The 24,313-nt window shown below is 58.9% G+C and overlaps 2 protein-coding genes across 2 annotated transcripts in view; both read right to left on the bottom strand.

Annotated features, from left to right (window-relative positions):
* Positions 1–23,791, bottom strand: part of HSF1 (heat shock transcription factor 1) — a 52,486-nt gene extending 28,695 nt beyond the window's left edge. The window contains exons 1-4 of the mRNA XM_050337532.1: positions 23,533–23,791; positions 15,377–15,485; positions 14,370–14,506; positions 13,260–13,384 (exon numbers count right to left, since the gene is read on the bottom strand). Coding sequence (XP_050193489.1) covers positions 13,260–13,384; positions 14,370–14,506; positions 15,377–15,485; positions 23,533–23,685 — 524 coding nt within the window. The 5' untranslated portion in view covers positions 23,686–23,791. The remainder of the gene's footprint in view (positions 1–13,259; positions 13,385–14,369; positions 14,507–15,376; positions 15,486–23,532) is intronic.
* LOC126651578 (uncharacterized) overlaps positions 1–24,313 on the bottom strand; it is a gene marked incomplete at its 3' end in the record, with an annotated part of 149,721 nt that overhangs the window by 67,142 nt on the left and 58,266 nt on the right. The window lies entirely within an intron of this gene.

Below are 24,313 nucleotides of genomic sequence, written 5' to 3'. Positions count from 1 at the left end.
GGCTGAGGAGCAGGGAATACCAGGCTGGACAGGGAATACCGAGGCTGGGAAAAGGCTCTGGACAGGGAATCCCGGGCTGTGGCTCCCTGGCAGCCCCCGGGTGGGGTGGGAAGGGGTCATTAACTCAGGAGCCATCCCAGGGAGCAGCTGCTCCCAGCCATTCCCATCTCCCGGCGGGAACGGCCCGGCTGACCCGGCTCAGTCACCTGGATCCGGCCCAGGTGGGGCTGCTGATAAATTGGGGGCCTCTGGAGAGGGAAAACGAGGAGGGGGAGGGACAGGGATGGAGTGGGGGCTGCACAGCTCCCACCCCTCCTGCTCCGGCGATTCCCGAGCTTTCCACGCGCTTTGGGAACTCCACATTTGGGTTTTTGGGGTTTTTTTTTTTGGTTTTTTTTAATGCTGATAAACAAAAGCAGCAGCGAAGGGTTTGGGTGTTCTGGGGACGTAAAAGACCCCAAACCTGGGCACTCCCAAAGCCAGGACACCCCAAACTCAGAACCCAGGAAATCCAGGAAATCCCCAAACCAGGGCCAAACTCAGACACCCCAAACCTGGGCCCTCTAAATCCAGGAAACTCCCAAACCCAGGAAACTCCCAGACCTGGACACCCTAAATCCAGGAAACCCCCAAACCCAGGAAACTCAATCCTCAGAACCTGGACACCCTAAATCCAGGAAACCCCCAAACACAGGAAACTCCCAAACCTGGACACCCTAAATCCAGGAAACCCCCAAACACAGAAAACTCCCAGACCTGGACACCCTAAATCCAGGAAACCCCTAAACCCAGAAAACTCCCAGACCTGGACACCCTAAATCCAGGAAACCCTCAAACCCAGGAAACTCCCAGACCTGGACACTCTAAATCCAGGAAACCTAAATCCAGGAAACCCCTAAACCCAGGAAACTCCCAGACCTGGACACCTCTAAATCCAGAGCACCCCAAAACCCAGGAAATCCCCCAACCTGGACATCCCTGAACCAGGATATCCCAAACCCAGAAACACTCCCAAACCTGGGCACTGCCAGTCAGGACCCCTCAAACCTGGACATCCCCAAATCTGGGATATCCAAAATCAGGATCTCTCAACCCGGGACCCCTCAAACCTGGACACCCCCAAACCCAGGACACCACAGACCAGAACACCCCAAAAAGCCAGGAAATCCTCCAATCAGGACCCTTCAAACCAGAACATCCCCAAATCCGGGATACTCCTGACGCAGGACCCCTCAAACCTGGACACCCCAAAACCCAGGACACCACAGACCAGAACACCCCAAAAAGCCAGGAAATCCTCCAATCAGGACACCCCAAACCTGGGCCCTGCCAATCAGGACATCCCCAAATCTGGGATATCCCCAAATCTGGGATATCCCCAACCCAGGACCCCTCAAACCTGGACACCCCAAACCGAGGACATCCAAAATCAGGATCTCTCAAACCAGGACCCCTCAAACCTGGACATCCCCAAACCTGGACACCCCAAAGCAGGATATCCCTGACCCAGGAGCCCTCAAACCTGGATACCCCCAAACCTAGGACACCCCAAAAGCCAGGAAATCCTCCAATCAGGACACCCCAAACCTGGGCCCTGCCAATCAGGACCCTTCAAACCAGGACATCCCCAAATCTGGGATATCCCCAACCCAGGACCCCTCAAACCTGGACACCCCAAACCAAGGACACCCAAAATCAGGATCTCTCAAACCAGGACCCCTCAAACCTGGATACCCCAAAACCCAGGACACCACAGACCAGAACACCCCAAAAGCCAGGAAATCCTCCAACCAGGACCCTTCAAACCAGAACATCCCCAAATCTGGGATATTCCCAAACCAGGACCCCTCAAACCTGGACATCCCCAAACCTGGGCCCTGCCAATCAGGACCCTTCAAACCAGGACATTCCCAAATCCAGGATATCCCTGACCCAGGAGCCCTCAAACCTGGATACCCCCAAACCCAGGACACCACAGACCAGAACACCCCAAAAGCCAGGAAATCCTCCAAACAAGACACCACAAACCAGGATATTCCCGACCCAGGACCCCTCAAACCTGGACACCCCAAAACAAGACACCCCAAACCTAGGACATCCAAAATCAGGATCTCTCAAACCTGGACACCCCAAACCTAGGACATCCAAAATCAGGATCTCTCAAACCTGGACACCCCCACACCTGGACATCCCCAAACCTGGACACCCCAAAGCAGGATATCCTGTACCCAGGACCCCTCAAACCTGGACATCCCCAAACCTGGACACCCCAAAGCAGGATATCCTGTACCAAGGACCCCTCAAACCTGGACACCCCCAAACCCGAGCCCCCCCAGCCCTGCCCCGGTGGTTGTGGGGCGGGAGCCGGAGCTCGGCTCATTCCAAGGGCAGCAGCTGCAGCTCTCCAGCTGCGCCTCCCCGAGCCCCAGCTGCCAATTCCAGCCAATTCCAGCCAATTCCCGGCCCCTGGAAGGGCGGCTGCGCCCGGGGGGCTCCGGGGAGGTGTAAATTAGCCGAGCTGTCCTCGCTCTGCCTCCTCTCCGGGCTCGGCCCAGCTGAACTCGCTGCCGGGGTCGCCCCGGGACAGGGAGGCGAGGGAACCATCGGGAAAACCCCCCGAGAGGGGTCGTGACAGCCCGAACCCCCCTCCCCAAAGGCCGGGGGTCCGGGGGAAGGGCTGGGGGTGTCCCCGGGCCACACCTGAGCCGGGGTGGTGGCTCCAGGCCAGCCGGAGAAGAAAAAGGAGCCGGGAATAATTAAGGAGCCGGCTCATTAAGGCGGCGGGGAGGGAAACAGCTGGACACGGGGGGGGCCCCCCGAGGGCTCCGCGATCTCAGAGCGGCAACAAAACAAAAAAAACCCCCTTTAATACCTTTTTTTTTTTTTTCCTGAGCCGTTTTACGAGGCAATTAAAGGGCCGGCCGGGATTTTACGAGGGGAGGGGGGGGGGCCGTGGCAAACGTTTCATTTTGGGGTCATTAAGGGCCCTTTGAAGCGGTTTTTTTTTTGTTGCCGGGGTTTTACGGGACGGCAAAAACCGGCCCCGCTCCGCACCTGCCCCTCTTAAAACGCCGGTCCCGGGGGGACCCCGAGACCCCCTCAGAGCCCCCCGAGCCCCCCAGAGCTGGGGCTGAGCTCCGGCAGCCCGAGAAAACGGGGATCTGTGGCTCGGGGAAGGGCACAGAATATCCCATTAACGCGTGTTTTATCCCCCCCCATCACACCAGTCCCTCCCAGTTGGAGCTGGGAGCGGGTGGCACCCCAGGCACTGCCTGGCCCTGGTCCATCCTGGCACCCGGAGCTCTCCAGTGCCCATCCCAGTTGGGTACTGGGACAGCACTGGGGGGCAGACAGAGCCCCATTAACGTGTATTTTATCCCCCCCATCACACCAGTCCCTCCCAGTTGGAGCTGGGAGCGGGTGGCACCCCAGGCACTGCCTGGCCCTGGTCCCCTCTGGATCTACCCATCCCAGTTGGGTACTGGGGCAGCACTGGGGGCAGGCAGAGCCCCATTAACCCATGTTTTATTCCCCCCCATCACACCAGTCCCTCCCAGTTGGAGCTGGGAGCAGGTGGCACCCCAAGCACTGCCTGGCCCTGGTCCATCCTGGCACTCAAGAGCTCCCCCGTGCCCATCCCAGTTGGGTACTGGGGCAGCACTGGGGGGCAGGCAGAGCCCCATTAACCCTTGGTTTATCCCCCCCCATCACACCAGTCCCTCCCAGTTGGAGCTGGGAGCGGGTGGCACCCCAGGCACTGCCTGGCCCTGGTGCCCCCTGGATCTTGGAGTTCCCCATGCCCATCCCAGTTGGGTACTGGGGCAGCACTGGGGGGCAGGCAGAGCCCCATTAACACGTTTTGTCCCCCCCCCCCCATCACACCAGTCCCCCCAGTTGGAGCTGGGAGCGGGTGGCACCTCAGGCAATGCCTGGCCCTGGTGACCCCTGGATCTTGGAGTTCCCCGTGCCCATCCCAGTTGGGTACTGGGGCAGCACTGGGGTGCAGACAGATCCCCATTAACCCGTGTTTTATCCCCCCTCATCACACCAGTCCCTCCCAGTTGGAGCTGGGAGCGGGTGGCACCCCAGGCACTGCCTGGCCCTGGTCCCCTCTGGATCTACCCATCCCAGTTGGGTACTGGGGCAGCACTGGGGGGCAGGCAGAGCCCCATTAACGTGTGCTTTGTCCCTCCCCCCCATCACACCAGTCCCTCCCAGTTGGAGCTGGGAGTGGGTGACACCCCAGGCACTGCCTGGCCCTGGTCCATCCTGGCACTCAAGAGCTCCCCCGTGCCCATCCCAGTTGGGTACTGGGGCGGCACTGGCAGCACTGGGGGGCAGGCAGAGCCCCATTAACCCGTGGTTTATCCCCCCTCATCACACCAGTCCCTCCCAGTTGGAGCTGGGAGCGGGTGGCACCCCAGGCACTGCCTGGCCCTGGTGCCCCCTGGATCTTGGAGTTCCCCGTGCCCATCCCAGTTGGGTACTGGGGCGGCACTGGCAGCACTGGGGGGCAGGCAGAGCCCCATTAACCCGTGTTTTATCCCCCCCATCACACCAGTCCCTCCCAGTTGGAGCCGCAGCCGCGCAGGGAGCCGGGAATACGCGGCGCTCCTGCCAAGCCTTGGAATGACATCCCTTATCTCCCGCAGCCAGGAGGGCCCCTCTCGATCATCAGCGCGGCTCCAGAGGGTCCCCGGGAGGAAGGAAAGCCCATCCTGCCGCTCCAAAGGGGCCGGGATGAGCGGGAGCCCCTCCGGAACGGGCAAAAAAACAAAAGCCGCGCCTCATTTCACACTCGGGGGCCATCAAAGGGCTGGGATTTTAATCCCCCGCTTTGCATCTGAAAGCCGGAGCTTGTCCCGCTCTGCTCTCCCTCTGCTCATCCCCCCCTCCCCAGAGCAGGTTTTGGGAGGCAGGTAAAGGTGTGGAAAGGCTCCTTCCCTGCTCCCCTTGGAGGGCGGATCCCGGCGTGGAGGCGCCGGGAGCAGCCGCAAATTCCCGCCTGGAGAGCGTGGAAAATCCTCCCCAAACCTCCTGCTCTGGGAGGGGGGGTTCGACCTGGGAGGCTCAAAATAACTAATATTTAACCTATAAAAAAAAAAAACCGTGGAATGTCCCGGGCCGGGAGGGACACGCGAGGATCCCACGGATATCTGACCCCACCTAAAGCCCCGCAGTTCGGACCCGAAGGTTTCCCCGTCCCACAACATTTTATCCCTCGTCACGGGATCTGTGATCCCTCTCCGGGGACTCTGAAGCGCCCCAGCACCCAGGGAACGGCTTCCCACGGCCAGAGGGTTAGACGGGATAGCGGGAAGGAATTCCTGGCGGGGAGGGGCTGGGAGGGAATTCCCGGAGAAGCCGCGGCTGCCCCCGGATCCCTGGGAGTGTCCAAGGGCAGGTTGGAGCACCCCGGGACGGTGGGAGGTGTCCCCGGCAGGGTGGAAGGGCTTTAAATGACCTTTCAGGTCCCTTCCCACCCAAATATTCCACGAATTCTTCGATCCCAGAGGTTCAAAGGCTGCTCGGAACAACCTCTGAGCTGCCACCGGGGATGGGAGGTCAACGCCCCCCTGGACGATCCCAAAAAAGCAGCCAAGAGGGATCCCGGTGTCGGTTGTGGCTGTGAGGAGCAGTGAGAGCAGCGGGGGCCGCTCGGATCCCGGCGGGATCCGGGAGGGAAGGGGAGGGCACAGCTGAGCCCGGCCCGCGATGGATGGATGGATGGATGGATGGATGGATGGATGGATGGATGGATGGATGGATGGGATGGATGGATGAGCGGGCTCCCAGACAAAGCCGAGGGGAACAGCGGATCAGGCGGGATATCAGGCGGGATATCAGCCGGGAGATCAGCTGGGATATCAGCTGGAGCAGCTGCCGGGGCCGGCAGGAACAAAGGGACGCGGCTCCTCCAGACACCGGGCAATTAACGCCGGGAATGCCAGCCCGGGAACCACACAAAGGGAAGCAAATCTACCGAGGAATGGGAAGGGCCGCGGCATCACCTGGAGCCCCGGGAGGAGGGCGGGATCGGCTCCTTTCCCTCCTGCCTGCGGTTCAGCCAACGGGACCTCAGGAAGGAGGGGGAAAATGAGGAATAGCCCACTGGAAATTGGGGAGACTTGAACGAGGGGTTAGGCCAGGTCTAGGAATCCTTTTCCACCCTCTGAGCTCACAGCTGGGCCCTCCCTTGTGATGTTCCTGCTCACAGGGACACAGGGAAGGGCTTCAAACTGGAAAAGGGGAGATTTACACTGGGATTTTGGGCAGGGATTCCTGGCTGGGAGGGTGGGGAAGGGGCTGGGATGGAATCCCCAGGGAAGCTGTGGCTGCCCCTGGATCCCTGGGAGTGTCCCAGGGCAGGTTGGAGCACCCTGGGACGGTGGGAGCTGTCCCTGCCCATGGCAGGGGGTTGGAATGAGATGCTCCTTAAGCCCCTTCCACCCCAAAGCATCCCAGGGTTCTGGTCAGGCTGGCCCTGCCCCAGCTCCCAGAACTCAAAGCTCAAACACCACCAATCTTTAACCTCCAGCACAGCCTGGAGAGGGGGGGGATGAATCCCTCCCAGAAAAGAGCAGAATAGCTGCAAATGGAGGCTGGAAATAGCTCAGGAATATGGAATATTAATGAGTGCCCCCCCCGGGGATGGCTCAGTTCTGCTGACTCAGTAGGGCTGCAGGGACCATGCTCGGCTGCCAAAAGGATCCCAAAAGCGCTGCTGGCTCCGAGTTCCCAGCGCCAGGGGGGGCTCAGGGAGGCACCCCCAGGTCCCCAGGGCAGGGGGAGGGGGCACAGGGGGGAGAGAATGGGGGGGGGTTCAAAGCAGGGAGCAGGTTTGGGTTGGAGACTGAGCCGCTTCCCAGAGCAAAGCCAGGCTGGAGCAGCGGGATCAGCCCTGGCTGTGCCCCCTCCTGCTGCGGGGGGAGCCGGGAGGAGGAGATGAAGGGAAAGTCTGACCTCCCTGTTCCAGTTAGTTCATGGAATTAGGGAATGGGTTGGGTGGGAAGGCAGCCTAAGGATCATCCAGTGCCACTCCTGACACAGGCAGGGACAGCTCCCACCATCCCAGGGGGATCCAGCCTGGCCTGGGACACTCCCAGGATCCAGGGGCATCCAGAGATTCCCTGGGAATTCCAGCCCAGCCCCTCCCCACCCTCCCAGCCAGGAATCCCTTCCCAATCTCCCCCCTAACCCTGGGCAGCCATTCCCTGTGTGCTGTCCCTCCAGCCCTCATCCCAAATCCCTCTCCAGCTCTCCTGGAGCCCCTTCAGGCCCTGCCAGGGGCTCTCAGCTCTCCCTGGATCCTTCCCTTCTCCAGGGGAACATTCCCAGCTCTCCCAGCCTGGCTCCAGAGGGGCTCCAGCCCTGGGAGCATCCCCGTGTCCCCTCTGGATCCACTCCAGCAGCTCCAGGTCCCTCAGGAATGTTGGGAACCCCCAGAGCTGGAAGCAGCTCTGCAGGGGGGGTCTCACCAGGGATCCCCCCTCGCCCCCAGAACTGCTCCCAGACTGGAGCAGGACATTCCCAGGGCAGGACATTCCTAGGGCAGGACATTCCCAGGGCAGGATATTCCCAGCATGGCTCTGGCTCCCCCAGGGCACCAGAGGCAGCACCAGGGCTCTGCAGAGCTGCAGAAATCCGGGAATTTTCCTGGCAAGGTGACAGCCAGGATTCTCCCATAGGAGAGGGTCCAAAGGAGGGATGGGAGGACGGGGAAGGGTCTGGAGGTGGAGCCGTGTGGGAGCAGCTCCGGGCACTGGGATTGTCCAGCTGGAAAACTGGAGGCTCAGGGGGGGATTCCTTGGGATCTGCAGCTTCATCCCGAGGGGCAGCCCAGGGACAGGAGCCCAGGGAACGGCTGGAGACGGCTCAGGTGGGATAGTGGGGAAAAATCCCTCCTGGGAAAGGCTGCCCAGCCCTGGATCCCCATCCCATCCCATCCCATCCCATCCCCTCCCTGGGGACACGGGCTGGGCTGGGTGGGATCAGGGGGATTTTCCAAGCTAAACAATTCCCTGGGCACATCCCCGAGGCTGCCAGGGTTCAGGGGGTGCTTGGACAAGGCTCTCTCAGGGACAGGGAGGGATTTTGGGATGTCCTGAGCGGGGCCAGGAGCCGGATGGGGGATCCCAGGGAAACCTGGATGAGCACCCAGGGAAGCTGTGGCTGCCCCTGGATCCCTGGGTGATCCCAGGGAAACCCAGGGAAGCTGTGGCTGCCCCTGGATCCCTGGGTGATCCCTGGGTGATCCCAGGGAAGCTGTGGCTGCCCCTGGATCCCTGGGTGATCCCTGGGTGATCCCAGGGAAGCTGTGGCTGCCCCTGGATCCCTGGGTGATCCCTGGGTGATTCCAGGGAAGCTGTGGCTGCCCCTGGATCCCTGGGTGATTCCCAGGGAAGCTGTGGCTGCCCCTGGATCCCTGGGTGATTCCCAGGGAAGCTGTGGCTGCCCCTGGATCCCTGGGTGATTCCCAGGGAAGCTGTGGCTGCCCCTGGATCCCTGGGTGATCCCTGGGTGATTCCCAGGGAAGCTGTGGCTGCCCCTGGATCCCTGGGTGATTCCCAGGGAAGCTGTGGCTGCCCCTGGATCCCTGGGTGATCCCAGGAAGCTGTGGCTGCCCCTGGATCCCTGGATGATCACCCAGGGAAGCTGTGGCTGCCCCTGGATCCCTGGCAGTGCCCAAGGCCAGCATGGGCAGGATTTGGAGATGGGGGACAGCGGGAGGTGTCCCTGCCCATGGCAGGGGTGGGGGGTGGAATAAGATGATCCCTAAAATCCCTTCCATGATCCTTGTGGGTCCCTTCCCACCCGGGACACTCCACAATTCCCTGAGTGCTGCCCAGCTCCAGGCCCTGGAGAAAGGAGCCTGCAGGGCAGGGGATGAAACCCCACCCTGGAGCAGGGCTGGGAGATCCCAGCTGGGCCCAGTTATCCCCCCAGACGAGGGTGGGGGTGAATTCCTGCTCTGGAATAACCCATAAAGCCACTGCAGGCAGGGCCTGGGCCTCGTAAAAAGCAGCCCTGGAGCTCCAACCCCACACATCCCACGTTATTCCCGGCCCTGGGGGCCATCCAAGCCTTGATCCCCCCACCCATGGGGGGTCTGCATCCCATCTGGGAACAGCTGGAGCTCCCCCACGGAAACCACAGAGCCCCAAACCCCAACTGCCCAATTTAGGGCCCTAAAACCCGGCCCAGGGCCTGGGCACGGGGCTGGGAGAGCTGGAGCTCAGCCAAGGGAGCCCCAGGAAGGAGGGGGAAAACCAGGAATAACCCCCCTGGAAACTGGGGAGACTGGGATTGGGAGAGATGGGATACTGGGAAGGGATTCCTGGCTGGGAGGGTGGGGAGGGGCTGGGCTGGAATTCCCAGGGAAGCTGTGGCTGCCCCTGGATCCCTGGGAGTGTCCCAGGCCAGGCTGGATCCCCCTGGGATGGTGGGAGCTGTCCCTGCCCGTGGCATGGGGAATGGTGGAAACAGGCGGAATTCCCTGGGGAATTCTGCCCCTCCCAAAGGGAAAGGCCCTTTCCCTGCTCCAGGGGACATCCAGGGCCGCTCAGCTGTGTGGGATGAGGCTGGGATGGGTTCCAGGGGATCCCATGGATCTCTGCTGACTCCAGATGGAGCCATGGAATGCCCTGAGTGGGAAGGGACCCCCCAAGGATCCCCATCCGGCTCCTGGCCCCGCTCAGGACATCCCAAAATCCCCCCCTGTCCCTGAGAGAGCCTTGTCCAAGCCCTCCCTGAACCCTGGCAGCCTTGGGGATGTGCCCAGGGAATTGTTTAGCTTGGAAAATCCCCCTGATCCCACCCAGCCCTGCCCGTGTCCCCAGGGATGGGATGGCATGGCATGGCATGGGATGGGATGGGATGGGGATCCAGGGCTGGGCAGCCTTTCCCAGGAGGGATTTTTCCCCACTATCCCACCTGAGCCATCTCCAGCTGTTCCCTGGGCTCCTGTCCCTGGGCTGCCCCTCGGGATGAAGCTGCAGATCCCAAGGAATCCCCCCCTGAGCCTCCAGTTTTCCAGCTGGACAATCCCAGTGCCCGGAGCTGCTCCCACACGGCTCCACCTCCAGACCCTTCCCCGTCCCCCCATCCCTCCTTTGGACCCTCTCCTGTGGAATCCTGGATTGGTTTGGGTCAGAAGGGACCTTAAATCCCATCCAGTGCCACCCCTGACACAGGCAGGGACAGCTCCCACCATCCCAGGGGGATCCAGCCTGGCCTGGGACACTCCCAGGGATCCAGGGGCAGCCACAGCTTCCCTGGGAATTCCAGCCCAGCCCCTCCCCAAGAATCCCTTCCCAATCTCCCCCCTAACCCTGGGCAGCCATTCCCTGTGTGCTGTCCCTCCAGCCCTCATCCCAAATCCCTCTCCAGCTCTCCTGGAGCCCCTTCAGGCCCTGCCAGGGGCTCTCAGCTCTCCCTGGATCCTTCCCTTCTCCAGGGGAACATTCCCAGCTCTCCCAGCCTGGCTCCAGAGGGGCTCCAGCCCTGGGATCATCCCCATGTCCCCTCTGGATCCACCCCAGCAGCTCCACATCCCTCAGGAACGTCAGACCCCAATTCCTTCCCAATATCCCAGCTAAACCTCACTCTTCCACCTGTTATTCCAATAATTCCTCCCAGAATTTCAGAGCCCAGACCTCACTGCTAATTAAACTCAATTATCTCCACCTCTGCCATTCCCTGAGAAACCCTGGAGCTGCCGTTCCAGAGGCTGGAGTGGCTGCCCACACCCCCAGGGCAGGCAGAGCCAGCCCAGCCCTCCCCTCCCCGTTCCTCAGCAGCTTTCCCTCCTGTCCCTCATTCCCATCATTCCCGAGCTTTGCTCCGTCATTCCCGAGGTCATTCCATGACTCAGCACTTCTCCCAGGCATTTCCCTCCCCCCTGGCTGCACTGGGTGACCTTCAGAGGGCCCTTCCCACCCCAACCACCCCACAAATCCGCCTTTTTTTCCCAAAACCAGGAGGTTTTGGGAAAACTGAGCTCTCCTATATCCAACAATTGGGAATTCCAGGCCCCTCCACAGGGGTTGGATGGACCTCAGAGCCCTCTGAAGGCTCCTTCCAGCCCAAACATTCCACTGCTCCGTGATTCCAGGCCAAAATTCCCGGGGAATTCCGGCAGGCTCCGGCTCCGGAGCGTCCCTGAAGCAGCAGCAGCACAGCAGGGTCTGAACCCCCCAAATCCACCTTCCCTACAAACAGCGGGGTGGGTGCTGGCTCTGGAGCGCTGGAGGGGGAGGGAATAACCTGGAAAATCCCAGGATAACGTGGAATGAGGTGGAATAACCCCACTGTGGGGGTGCAGAACGACACAGACCATCAGGAACAGGGCAAAGCTCCTCAAGGAGAGGAGCTCCCAAGGAGAGGTTTGGGAGCATCCAGGGATCCAGGGGAAGGGAATCCTGAGCCACAGAGGGAAAGGGAGACAGGGAGACAGTGCCCTGGAAAGCCTCCAGGAGAAGGGACAGGGATCTGGGATGGGCTGGAGAGGGGCACCCACATTCCTGGGGGGCAGGGACTGCCCCTCCTCTGGGCCCTCTGCAGACAAAATCCTGCCCAGCCCTCAGAGCAATTTAATCCCTTGTTTCATTTTGATCCTCTGCCCTTTTCATGTTCCCTTTCCCCTGAGGGGCTTCCAACAACCCCAGTTCAGCAATCACAAAACCACCTCCTTTTTTGTTTTTTTGGTGATTTTTTTGGTGATTTTTTGGTGATTTTTGTGGTGATTTTGTGGTGATTCCTGGAAGGAAGGGGAGCTCCTGAGCTGGGCCAGAGGCTCCCAGAGCTGCTCCCTGCACTCCATCTAGTGGTTCCCAGCCTCCTGCTAATTAATGACTGCCCCTAACGAGGAGGAACAGCCCAGGGAACGCCTGGATCCTTCCTGAGGGGATGGGGATGAGCCTGGGATTCATCCCAGCAACTTCCAGGGATGGGGCAGCCACGGCTTCCCTGGGAATTCCAGCCCAGCCCCTCCCAGGGGGGGGGATTTCTTAACCCCTTCCCACTTCCCTGCTTCATCCAGGAAGGGATGAAGCTTTCCCAAGAAGGGAAAGGCTGCTGGATCCCAAGATCCAGGACAGAATTCCTCGGGAAAAGCGGCAGCCAGGAACAAACTGAACTTCCCTGAGGTACCAGGGCACGTTCTGGGGAGTTAAACAGGGGAAAAGAGCTCCAAAACCCCATTTACAGGGGGGAATCAGGCACCCCCAGCCCCAAATCCTTCCCTGGGAGGGTGGGGAGGGGCTGGGATGGAATTCCCAGGGAAGCTGAGGCTGCCCCATCCCTGGGAGTGTCCCAGGTCTCGAGCCCTGAGGGGGAGGAACAGCACCCTGGGCACCCTCACCAGGCAGGAACTGGGGCTTAACGGGACTCAGAGCCCCCAGTCTGCCTCCCAACCCACCAGCACACCCTTGGGGGGGGAATTATCCATCACAAATCCATCTGGGAATGAGGAAGAAGGAGCAGGAGCACAGCAGAGTTATCCCAAACCCTTGTGGGGGAGATTATCCATCACAAATCCATCTGGGAACGAGGAAGAAGGAGCAGGAGCACAGCAGAGTTATCCCAAACCCTTTGGGGGGGGAGATTATCCATCACAAATCCATCTGGGAAGGGGGAAGAAGGAGCAGGAGCACAGCAGAGTTATCCCAAACCCTTGGGGGGGATTATCCATCACAAATCCATCTGGGAACGGGGAAGAAGGAGCAGGAGCACAGCAGAGTTATCCCAAACCCTTTGGGGTGGGGGATTATCCATCACAAATCCATCTGGGAAGGGGGAAGAAGGAGCAGGAGCACAGCAGAGTTATCCCAAACCACCCAAAGATGCCCTGGGGCAGCGAGAGGAGCAGACAGGAGAGCTGAGATCGCACAGCAGAATAACAAAATCAACCAAATTCCAACAGGGAAGAACCAAATTCCAGCCTGGGAAAGAGGTTCCTGAAGTTCCCCTCAGCCTTTCCAAGTGATCCCTGGAGCAGGGTGTCCCCAACCCAGCCTCACACCCCGCCTGGGGGCTGACCTGGCACACCCTGGGTGGGTTCTGCCCACCCAAAGCTCGCAGGAGCGGCCACAAAACATAAACCAACCCCCCCCAAAAAAAAAGGGTTAAAAACATAAACCAACCCCCCCCAAAAAAAAAGGGTTAAAAACATAAACCAACCCAAAAAAAGGGTTAAACTGCAGGATGCAAATCCCTGGGAAAGCCCCTGCTGGAAGCCCTGCCCCGTCCCACATACATACTGCTTCATGGCCACCAGCTTGGAGTCCATGCTCTCCTGCTTGCCCTTCATCACCTGGATGTCCGTCAGCAGCTTGGTGACGTTGTCCTGCCGCACCTTGATGTCCTCGTGCTTGATGCCAGACACCTGGGGGCACGGGGGACGGCTCAGGGGGGCGTCCCTGCCCCCCAAAACGGGCACCCCAAGGTGTAAAATCGGGGTACAGAAGCTCTCCTGGCCCCTCTCCCGCCCAGGCCCAGCGTGGGCTGTCACGGGGCCGCTCGTCCCCGGGGTGTTTGGAATGGGTAAATTCCCTCCTAAGAGGTAAATTCCCTCATAAATTAAAAAAAAAAATGACATTTTTTGGATCAGGAGGTCAGGGAGGAGGAAGGAGGGAGGGGTGTGCCAGCCCAGACCCGTGTCCATCGGTCACACCTTGGGAAAATCCATCATTTTTAATCGACGACGACACGGAAAACTTGGGGGCTGCAAAAATCCCGGGAGTAAAATTGGGAAGAAACCAGGGAAAAAAAAACCCTCCTCCTGGCAGGATTTCTGCCCCCAAAGTGGGCCAGCAATTAGCAAGGTCGTTAACAGCTCTGAGGGGGAAAACCGGGAGCGGAGAGGCCGCTGAGGGAGCAGCCCCGGCATTCCCAGCACAGGAGAAGCTCCTGATTTCAACCTCCTGGTAAAATATTCCCAGGGAACGACACCCAGGCAGGTCCCAGAGCTCCAGAACGCCGGGAATCTGCCAGCCAAGGGGTTAAAACACCCTCAGAGGACTCCAAGACCTCTTTACACCCCACAGGGGAAACACCCAGAGGAGCCAAATCCCTGCAGGAAAAATGGGATGTGGGGTTATTTGAGAGCACCCCGGGAAAGGAGGGGAAGGAGCTGCTCCATCTGCACATTCCAGGGATTAATACTTGGAGAAAAGGGAGCAGAGCATTGTTCCTCCAGCCCACACTTCAGGATAGATTGATTACCTGGGCAAGTTCATTTGGACTGATCCAGAATCCAGGGGATGCTGGTGAAGGTGGGGGATGTGTGGGATGGATGGGATAAAAAGCACCTGAATTTTGGGATCAATCCTGGGTTTGAGCAACCCCCAAGACGTGGAGCCTGAACTTACACTGGTGACCTTCCTCTTGATGTTCTCCAGGAGGTGCTCCTGGCCCCGGATGAAGTAGGGGTGCTGGAATTCCGTGTCGTCCTTCTCCGGCTTCACCAGCCCCCCCTGCTCGATGTGCACGACCTTGCGGAAGCCGTCTGGGAACAGAGGGAAGGGGGAATTCAGGGAGCATTCCAGGGCTCTGGAACGAACCCCCCCAGCCTGGAAATGCTGCTTGGAACGAGAAACCCACCCAAAACTTCCAGGGAAAAGGGGCTGACCTTGGTCCCTGCACGGCCTGAGCAGCCCCTGAGTGAGGCCCCTGCAGCCACCCCATGGAATCTGGGAATGGGTTGGGTGGGAAGGGACCTTTGGGATCATCCAGTGCCACCCCTGACACAGGCAGGGACAGCTCCCACCATCCCAGGGGGATCCAACCCGGCCTGGGACACTCCCAGGGATCCAGGGGCAGCCACAGCTTCCCTGGGAATTCCAGCCCAGCCCCTCCCCAAGAATCCCTTCCCAATCTCCCCCCTAACCCTGGGCAGCCATTCCCTGTGTGCTGTCCCTCCAGCCCTCATCCCAAATCCCTCTCCAGCTCTCCTGGAGCCCCTTCAGGCCCTGCCAGGGGCTCTCAGGTCTCCCTGGATCCTTTCCCTTCTCCAGGGGAACATTCCCAGCTCTCCCAGCCTGGCTCCAGAGGGGCTCCAGCCCTGGGAGCATCCCCGTGTCCCCTCTGGATCCACTCCAGCAGCTCCAGGTCCCTCAGGAACATTGGGAAGGGCTGCAGGGGGGTCTCACCTGAGGGTGCAGAGGAGCAGAACCCCCCCCTTTCCCCGCTGCCCACGCCGTGGGATCAGCCCAGGCCGGAGCTTCTCCTCCGGCAGCTCCCAACTCCACTCCGGTCTCCACCAAACCCCGTCCCCCCCTGCTCCCCAGGTGTGTCCCTGTCCCAGGAGCAGGTGTGTCCCTGTCCCAGGAGCAGGTGTGTCCCTGTCCCAGGAGCAGGTGTGTCCCGTGCCACTCACACATGTTGAGCTGCCTGACGAAGCTGGCCATGTTGTTGTGTTTGAAGTACTTGGGCAGCACCTCCTTGGCGAACTGGCCCTGGTCGAAGACGTGGAAGCTGCTCCCGCTCTGCAGGGAACAACGGGGAGAGGGACGTGAGCAAACCCTGATCCAGCCCTGCTCCAGCAGGATCATCCCCCAGGAACAACGGGAGAGGGATGTGAGCACCCCCTGATCCACCAGGATCATCCCCCAGGAACAATGGGAGAGGGATGTGAGCACCCCCTGATCCACCAGGATCATCCCCCAGGAACAACAGGAGAGGGACATCAGCACCCCCTGATCCACCAGGATCATCCACAGGAACAACAGGAGAGGGACATCAGCACCCCCTGATCCACCAGGATCATCCACAGGAACAACGGGAGAGGGACATCAGCACCCCCTGATCCACCGGGATCATCCCCAGGAACAACAGGAGAGGGACGTGAGCAAACCCTGATCCAGCCCTGCCAGGGGGGGATCATCCCCCAGGAACAACGGGAGAGGGATGTGAGCACCCCCTGATCCACCGGGATCATCCCCCAGGAACAACGGGAGAGGGACATCAGCACCCCCTGATCCACCAGGATCATCCACAGGAACAACAGGAGAGGGACATCAGCACCCCCTGATCCACCAGGATCATCCACAGGAACAACAGGAGAGGGATGTGAGCACCCCCTGATCCACCGGGATCATCCACAGGAACAACAGGAGAGGGACGTGAGCACCCCCTGCTCCACCGGGATCATCCACAGGAACAACGGGACAGGGACATCAGCACCCCCTGCTCCACCAGGATCATCCACAGGAACAACAGGAGAGGGATGTGAGCACCCCCTGATCCACCAGGATCATCCACAGGAACAATGGGAGAGGGACATCAGCACCCCCTGATCCACTGGGATCATCCCCCAGGAACAACAGGAGAGGGATGTGAGCACCCCCTGATCCACCAGGATCATCCACAGGAACAACAGAAGAGGGACATCAGCACCCCCTGATCCAGCAGGATCATCCACAGGAACAATGGGAGAGGGACGTGAGCACCCCTTGCCAGGGGGGAATTCATCCTGCCAGGGGAATCATCCCCCAGGAACAACAGGAGAGGGACATCAGCATCCCCTGCCAGGGGGGGATCATCCTGCCAGGGGGATCATCCCCCAGGAACAATGGGAGAGGGACATCAGCACCCCCTGATCCACCGGGATCATCCACAGGAACAACAGGAGAGGGATGTGAGCACCCCCTGATCCACCGGGATCATCCACAGGAACAACAGGAGAGGGACATCAGCACCCCCTGATCCACCAGGATCATCCCCAGGAACAACAGGAGAGGGACGTGAGCACCCCCTGATCCACCGGGATCATCCACAGGAACAACAGGAGAGGGACATCAGCACCCCCTGCTCCACCGGGATCATCCACAGGAACAACAGGGACAGGGATGTGAGCACCCCCTGATCCACCAGGATCATCCCCCAGGAATCCACCAGGATCATCCCCCAGGAACAACAGGAGAGGGATGTGAGCACCCCCTGATCCACCGGGATCATCCCCCAGGAACAACGGGAGAGGGACATCAGCACCTCCTGATCCACCAGGATCATCCCCCAGGAACAACAGGAGAGGGACATCAGCACCCCCTGATCCACCGGGATCATCCACAGGAACAACGGGAGAGGGATGTGAGCACCCCCCGATCCACCAGGATCATCCCCAGGAACAACAGGAGAGGGACATCAGCACCCCCTGCTCCACCAGGATCATCCCCTAGGAATGCACAGCCCCCAAACCCCTCCCAGCCCTGCAGTTTTTGGGGTTTTTTGGGAGCTGTTCCCGTGGGAGCACGGACAGGGCTCGGCTCCTCACGGTTCCTCATCCCAGCCAAGCCAAGGCCTGGGCAACAGGGCCTGAATCCCAGCTCCCTGCAGTTATCCCAGGGGAATTCCGTGCCTGTCCCACTCGGGGGGCTCCTCCAGGAGCTCCAAACCCAGCCCCGGGGTGGGGTGGGGGTCAAACAGCAACAGGGATTAACCCTTAATCCACTATAATTCCCAACTTAACTCATCCCAATGAACCTGCTGGGGATAATCCCAGAGTTTGGGAGGGGACTGCCAAGGATCTTCCTGGGAAATGGAGTCAAACCAGGAGGGTCTGGCTCCAAACAAACACCAGGACAATCCCTGTGCCCCTGCCCAGAGCATTCCATGCCCCCAGGACAGCTGGAAGTAGCACCAGGGGGTGGGGTTCAATTTTCCCCTGGGATGCACAAAACTTCCCCTCCCCGCGGATTTGGAAAGCTGGGATGGGGTTGGGGGCAGCAGGGGAAGAGCTCCTGCCCTTTCCCAATCCCCTGAGGTATTCCTGGTGTTGGGAAAGGATCCTCAGAGCTCATCCCAGCCCTATCCACGGATTCCCATCCGCAGGAATCGTCGGCAGGAGAAGGAATTTTCCCCTCCTGGCAAAGCCCCACAAAGCTTTTTACCACCTGCATTCCCTTCCACTCGTGCCAAGGGAAGGAATTCCAGCAGGAATCTGGGAATTGGATTTCAAAGGGTGGGAGCAGGGCCAGGCTGGACCACCCCAGAGGGGGAAGGGGTTCCAGGACCACCCGGCTTGGGAATCAGGAGCAATCCCTGGCTCATCCAACGGCTCCTCTGCTCCTTTCATCTCCAGCCAGGTCTCCCAGATTTCTCTCCAGGCTGGGGATGGATTTTGGAGGAGCAGATGAGGGAGTTGGGGGGACTGGAGGGTGGGAATTGGGGTGGGAATCGGTCCCCAAGTCGTGTCAGGGCAGCTTTATTTGGGATAGTGGGGGAAAATCCCTGCTGGGAAGGGCTGGCCAGCCCTTCCCAGCAGGGATTTTCCCCCACTATCCCAAATAAAGCTGCTTTTTGGGGGGGGGGGACAATAAATGACTCCAATTAACTTCAATCATTAAATCCGACGTTAAATCCACAATTAGGATGAGAAAACCAGGAAAACCTCCAGAGCCACAGCTGGATATCGGGAAAGCAACAACAAAATAATAAAAAAAAAAACAAACAACAAAAAAACAAAACAAAACAAAAAGAAAATAAAGAAATTCCTGCTGGTTTTATTTGTGGTTCCAGCAGAGTGGAAGAGGAGGATGATCCCTGGGGAATTCCCTGATGGCCCAGCAGGGATGGATCCCACATTCCTCTCCAATCTCTCTCCAGGGTGCTGTGGAGAGGGGGATCATCCCATCCCATTATCCCATTATCCCATCCTATCCTATCCCATCCCATTATCCCATCCCATCATCCCATCCCATCCCATTATCCCATCCCATCATCCCATCCCATTATCCCATCCCATTATCCCATCATCCCATCCCATCCTATCATCCCATTATCCCATCCCATCATCCCATCCCATCCCATTATCCCATCCCATCATCCCATCCCATTATCCCATCCCATTATCCCATCCCATCCTATCCCATCCTATTATCCTATCCCATTATCCCATCCCATTACTCCATCCCATTATCCCATCCCATCATCCCATCTCATTATCCCATCATCCCATCCCATTATCCCATCCCATCATCCCATCCCATCCCATTATCCCATTATCCCATCCCATCATCCTATCCCATCCCATTATCCCATCCCATTATCCCATCCCATCCTATCCCATCCCATCATCCCATCCCATCATCCCATCCCATTATCCCATCCCATCATCCCATCTCATTATCCCATTATCCCATCCCATCCCATTATCCCATCCCATCATCCCATCCCATTATCCCATTATCCCATCCCATCCCATCCCATTATCCTATCCCATTATCCCATCCCATCATCCCATCCCATTATCCCATCCCATTATCCCATTATCCTATCCCATCATCCCATTATCCCATTATCCCATCCCATCATCCCTGGCTGGCTCTGCTCCCAGGGAACAGGGACAGGATAAAGGGAACAGCCCCAAGCTGTGCCAGGGGAGCTTTATTTGGGATTTTGGGATAACCCCTCCTGGGAAGGGGCTGCCCATCCCATTATCCCATCCCTGGGGGGGTGGATTGGCCATCCCTGGGGAGGTGGCACTTGGGGACAGGGGCAGGGCTGGATTTGCTGCTCTCCCAGGGCTTTTCCAACCCCAGGAATGCCAGCAAAGAGGAGTGTTGGGACAGGAGGGGAAGGAAGGGAAGGAGGGAATCTCCTCCTGGATCCCCAGGACACGGAACCAGCTCCTATCCCAGCCCAGCCTGGGCGGGATCAGGCTCCATTCCCAGCTGGCTCCGGGATTTTCCAGCCCTGCAGGTTTACTGGGAGCCTGGACAGGGCAGGTGCCACCCCAGCAGCTCCAGCCCCTCGGGGCCTGTGGAGCCCTCCGGGAGCTCCTGGGATCCTGGGAATGGGCTGGCTGGGAAGGGACCTGCAGGAACAGTCTGGGAAGCACCGGGAGAGACTCCCTGGGCCAAAGGGACAGGGGACACCTCCCTGCCCCTGTCCCCAAGTGCCACCTCCCCAGGGATGGCCAATCCACCCCTCCCAGGGATGGGATACATGGGATGGGCAGCCCCTTCCCAGGAGGGGTTATCCCAAAATCCCAAATAAAGCTCCCCTGGCACAGCTTGGGGCTGTTCCCTTTATCCTGTCCCTGTTCCCCTGGGAGCAGAGCCAGCCAGGGATGATGGGATGGGATAATGGGATAGGATGGGATAATGGGATGGGATAATGGGATGGGATGATGGGATGGGATGATGGGATGGGATGGGATGATGGGATGGGATGGGATGATGGGATAGGATGGGATGATGGGATAGGATGGGGATGGGATGGGATAATGGGATAGGATGGGATGATGGGATGATGGGATGGGATAATGGGATGGGATAATGGGATGATGGGATGGGATGATGGGATGGGATGATGGGATGACAGGATGGGATGACGGGATGGGATAACGGGATGGGATAATGGAATGGGATAATGGGATGATGGGATGATGGGATGGGATAATGGGATGGGATGATGGGATGGGATGATGGGATGGGATAATGGGATAGGATGATGGGATGGGATGATGGGATAGGATGGGGATGGGATAATGGGAATGGGATGATGGGATGGGATGATGGGATGGGATGATGGGATGGGATAATGGGATGATGGGATAATGGGATGGGATGATGGGATAATGGGATAATGGGATGATGGGATAACAGGATGGGGATGGGATAACGGGATGGGATAACGGGATGGGATAATGGGATGGGATAATGGGATAATGGGATGGGAAAATGGGATGATCCCCTCTCCACAGCACCCTGGAGAGAGGTGAAATCTGGGATAACACCACCAGGACAGGGATCTGTGAGTGGAAGTGAAAACTGGCTGTGCTGGGAGCGGGGTCACAGCACCGGGATCCTCCAGAGCAGAGGGAAAAGGGAGGGAATCTCCTGAGCCTGGGAAAAAAGGGCAGGGAATTCCTTTAGCTGGAAAAAGGCAGGGAATTCCTTTAGCTGGAAAAAGGGCAGGGAATTCTTTAAGCTGGAAAAAGGGCAGGGAATTCCTTAAGCTGGAAAAAGGGCAGGGAATTCCTTAAGCTGGAAAAAGGGCAGGGAATTCCTTAAGCCAGAAAAAGGCAGGGAATTCCCTGACCTAAAAAAACAGGCAGGGAATCCTCTAAGGCCAGAAAAAAAAAGGCAGGGAATGTCCCTATAACCTGGAACAAGGCAGGGAATTCCTTAAACCTGGAACAAGGCAGGGAATTCCTTAAACCCAGAGAAAAAAGGCAGGGAATTCCTTAAACCCAGGAAAATGGAGGGAATTCCTTAAACCCAGGAAAATGCAGGGAATTCCTTAAACCCAGAAAAATGTAGGGAATCCCTCAAACCCACCAAAAGGCAGGGAATTCCCTAAGCTAGAAAAGAAACAGGGAATTCCCTAAGCTAGAAAAGAAACAGGGAATTCCCTAAGCTAGAAAAGAAACAGGGAATTCCCTAAGCTAGAAAAAAACCCAAAAACCAGGGAATGACCTAAATAGAGAAAAAGGCAGAGAATGTTCCTACACCCAGGACCAGGCAGGGAATTCCATAAATCCAGGATCAGGCAGGGAATTCCATAAATCCAGGACCAGGCAGGGAATTCCCAAATCCCAGAAAAAGCCAAAGAATAATCCCTTTTTTTTGGGGGGTCAAATCTCAGTGCCTGAGGCCGAGGGAATTCCCTGGGCAGGGGAAGGGCAGAAAGGCCCCAGGGTGGGTGGAATGTGCAGGAGGATCCCCTTTTCCACTCATTTCCATGGATATTGTGGGGATCCCGTGGATTTTCCCGCTCCCTGGATCAGCCAGGGCAGGAACCGGACGGGATTTCAGATCCTTTCCCACCCAACCCATTCCAGGATCCCACAGAAAGCACCAACTGGTCTGGAAGGGTGAGGGGAACACACCTGGAGCCCTCTGGAAACCTCCCTGCCCTCCAGCTCTGCCTGCAGGGGAGGGAGAAGCTCCAAAGTCGAGGGAATTCAGGGAAGAAAAGGATTCCCAAGGATTCCCAAATCCAACCTGACCCCCCTTCCCTGGCGCTGTGGATTTTCCAAAGCCTTTCCCTCCCTTTTCCCTCCCCCTCAGGTTGATTTTCCTGCTCTGCTTTGCCTCAAAAGCACCTGGAAGTTCCTTTTCCCAGATCCTGGATCCCCCCCTGGGCTCCTCCTTTCCCACCCAGTTGTGCCCAAACCAAACTGCCTGGGTGGGAATTCCAAAGGGAAGGGATGGAAGGGCCGGGAATCCCCAGCACCACGGTCCAAGGGAGCTTGGAAAGATCCTTTGGGAATGCGGGGAGATGCAGAGGGAGACAGGAGCAAAGTGGATTGATGGAATCCTGCAAGGGTTTGGGATGGGAGGGACCTTCAGGGTCATCCCATCCCACCATCCCAGGGGTATCCAGCCTGGCCTGGGACACTCCCAGGGATCCAGGGACAGCCACAGCTTCCCTGGGAATTCCAGCCCAGCCAGGAATCCCTTCCCAATCTCCCCCCTAACCCTGGGCAGCCATTCCCTGTGTGCTGTCCCTCCAGCCCTCATCCCAAATCCCTCTCCAGCTCTCCTGGAGCCCCTTTCAGGCCCTGCCAGGGGCTCTCAGCTCTCCCTGGATCCTTCCCTTCTCCAGGGGAACATTCCCAGCTCTCCCAGCCTGGCTCCAGAGGGGCTCCAGCCCTGGGATCATCTCCATGTCCCCTCTGGATTCTCTCCAGCAGCTCCAGGTCCCTCAGGAATGTTGGGATCCCCCAGAGCTGCAGGTTGGGAAGTTCCCTGGCTCCTCTTTTTTCTCCTGGTTTTCCAGAGGGGAATCCTTGAACCCTTTTTACCCACTCCCTGCCTGCCAAATATTCCCAAAGAGGATGGAAAGAGGCCTGGAAGCTCCACCAGCCAATTCCCCAGGAGCCTGGGATGCAGCTCATGGGGGTCCCACGGGAATCCTGGAATGGTTTGGGTGGGAAAGGACCTTAAAAATCATCCAGTCCCACGGGCAGGGACAGCTCCCACCATCCCAGGGGGATCCAGCCTGGCCTGGGACACTCCCAGGGATCCAGGGGCAGCCACAGCTTCCCTGGGAATTCCATTCCAGCTCCTCCCCACCCTCCCAGCCAGGAATCCCTTCCCAATCTCCCCCCTAACCCTGGGCAGCCATTCCCTGTGTGCTGTCCCTCCAGCCCTCATCCCAAATCCCTCTCCAGCTCTTCCTGGAGCCCCTTCAGGCCCTGGAAAACGCTCCCAACTCTCCCTTGGATCCCTTCCCTTCTCCAGGGGAACATTCCCAGCTCTCCCATTAAAAACATCCATCCCCGTACCCATCCCAATGTTTATTTCGCTCGCTTTTTTTATCTCTCTTTCGCTTTATCTGCGAGCCGCACGCGCGGCCCCCTGAAGAAGGCGGGGGGGGGGTAATAATTAAACCATTAGGGAGTAAAAAAGCAAGGAAATTATTATTTTAAAGAGGATTTTCAGCGGGAATCGCCCGGGCCTCGGCACCGGGGCCCGGGCCCGGCAGCGGGCGTTCGCCCGCTGCCGAGCCGGGCCCCGGGGCCTCGGCCTTTTTGTGGTTTTTTTTAGGTTTTTAGGAGGATTTTGGGGTTCGGGACACACTCACGGGGCTCCAGCAGATGAGGGAGTCGGTGTCGGGGTCCTCCACGAGCGTCCACAGCTTGGTGAGGAAGGCGGGCACGTTGCTGGCTCCGCCGCCTCCTCCTCCTCCTCCTGCACCGGGGGCCGCTCCCCCGGCCGCGCCGGGGCCGCCGTCCATGCCGTGGGTGTTTTTTTGGGGTGAATCGAGGGGGTTTTAGGGGGGTTAAAAGGGGTGGAAAGGAGCGGAGGGGCCCGCGGGGCGCGGCATGGCCGCCGCCATCTTGGATGGGAGGGGGGAGCGGTGTGAGGGGAGAAGGGCGTGGTCAAAGGTGACCACGCCCACTTCAAGGGGCGTGGCTATAACAGAGGGAACGCCTCCATAGCAAGGAGGACACGCCCCATGTCCCTATATGGGCGTGGCTTAAACGCAAGAACACGCCCCATTTCCTCATATGGGCATACTCCTCAATGGGGTGGGCGTGGCTTCCACAAGGAAACGCCCCCATGAGGGACCAGGCCACGCCCACCCTGCAGGAGGACACGCCCACTGCTGGTTGCTGGTAGAGCTTAAGGATGGCCCTGGCCACGCCCCTTTTAGAAGTGGCCACACCTCCTGCCCGGACACAACCGAGGGAATGTGGGCGGGGTTATCAGAAATAACACCCACGTCAGGCAGGACACGCCCCCTCATGAATATCGACACGCCCCCGCCACCAGAGGGACATTCCCCGCCCACCAGGCCACGCCCCCCTGGATGTTGTTGGGCTCTCTCGGGAACGCCCCTCAGGGGTCTGACCACGCCCCCT

Source organism: Myiozetetes cayanensis, unplaced genomic scaffold (genome assembly GCF_022539395.1).
Source record: "Myiozetetes cayanensis isolate MyiCay16 unplaced genomic scaffold, myiCay2020 scf68, whole genome shotgun sequence".
Classification (NCBI taxonomy): Eukaryota; Metazoa; Chordata; class Aves; order Passeriformes; family Tyrannidae; genus Myiozetetes; species Myiozetetes cayanensis.
This window is presented reverse-complemented; position numbering and strand designations above follow the sequence as displayed.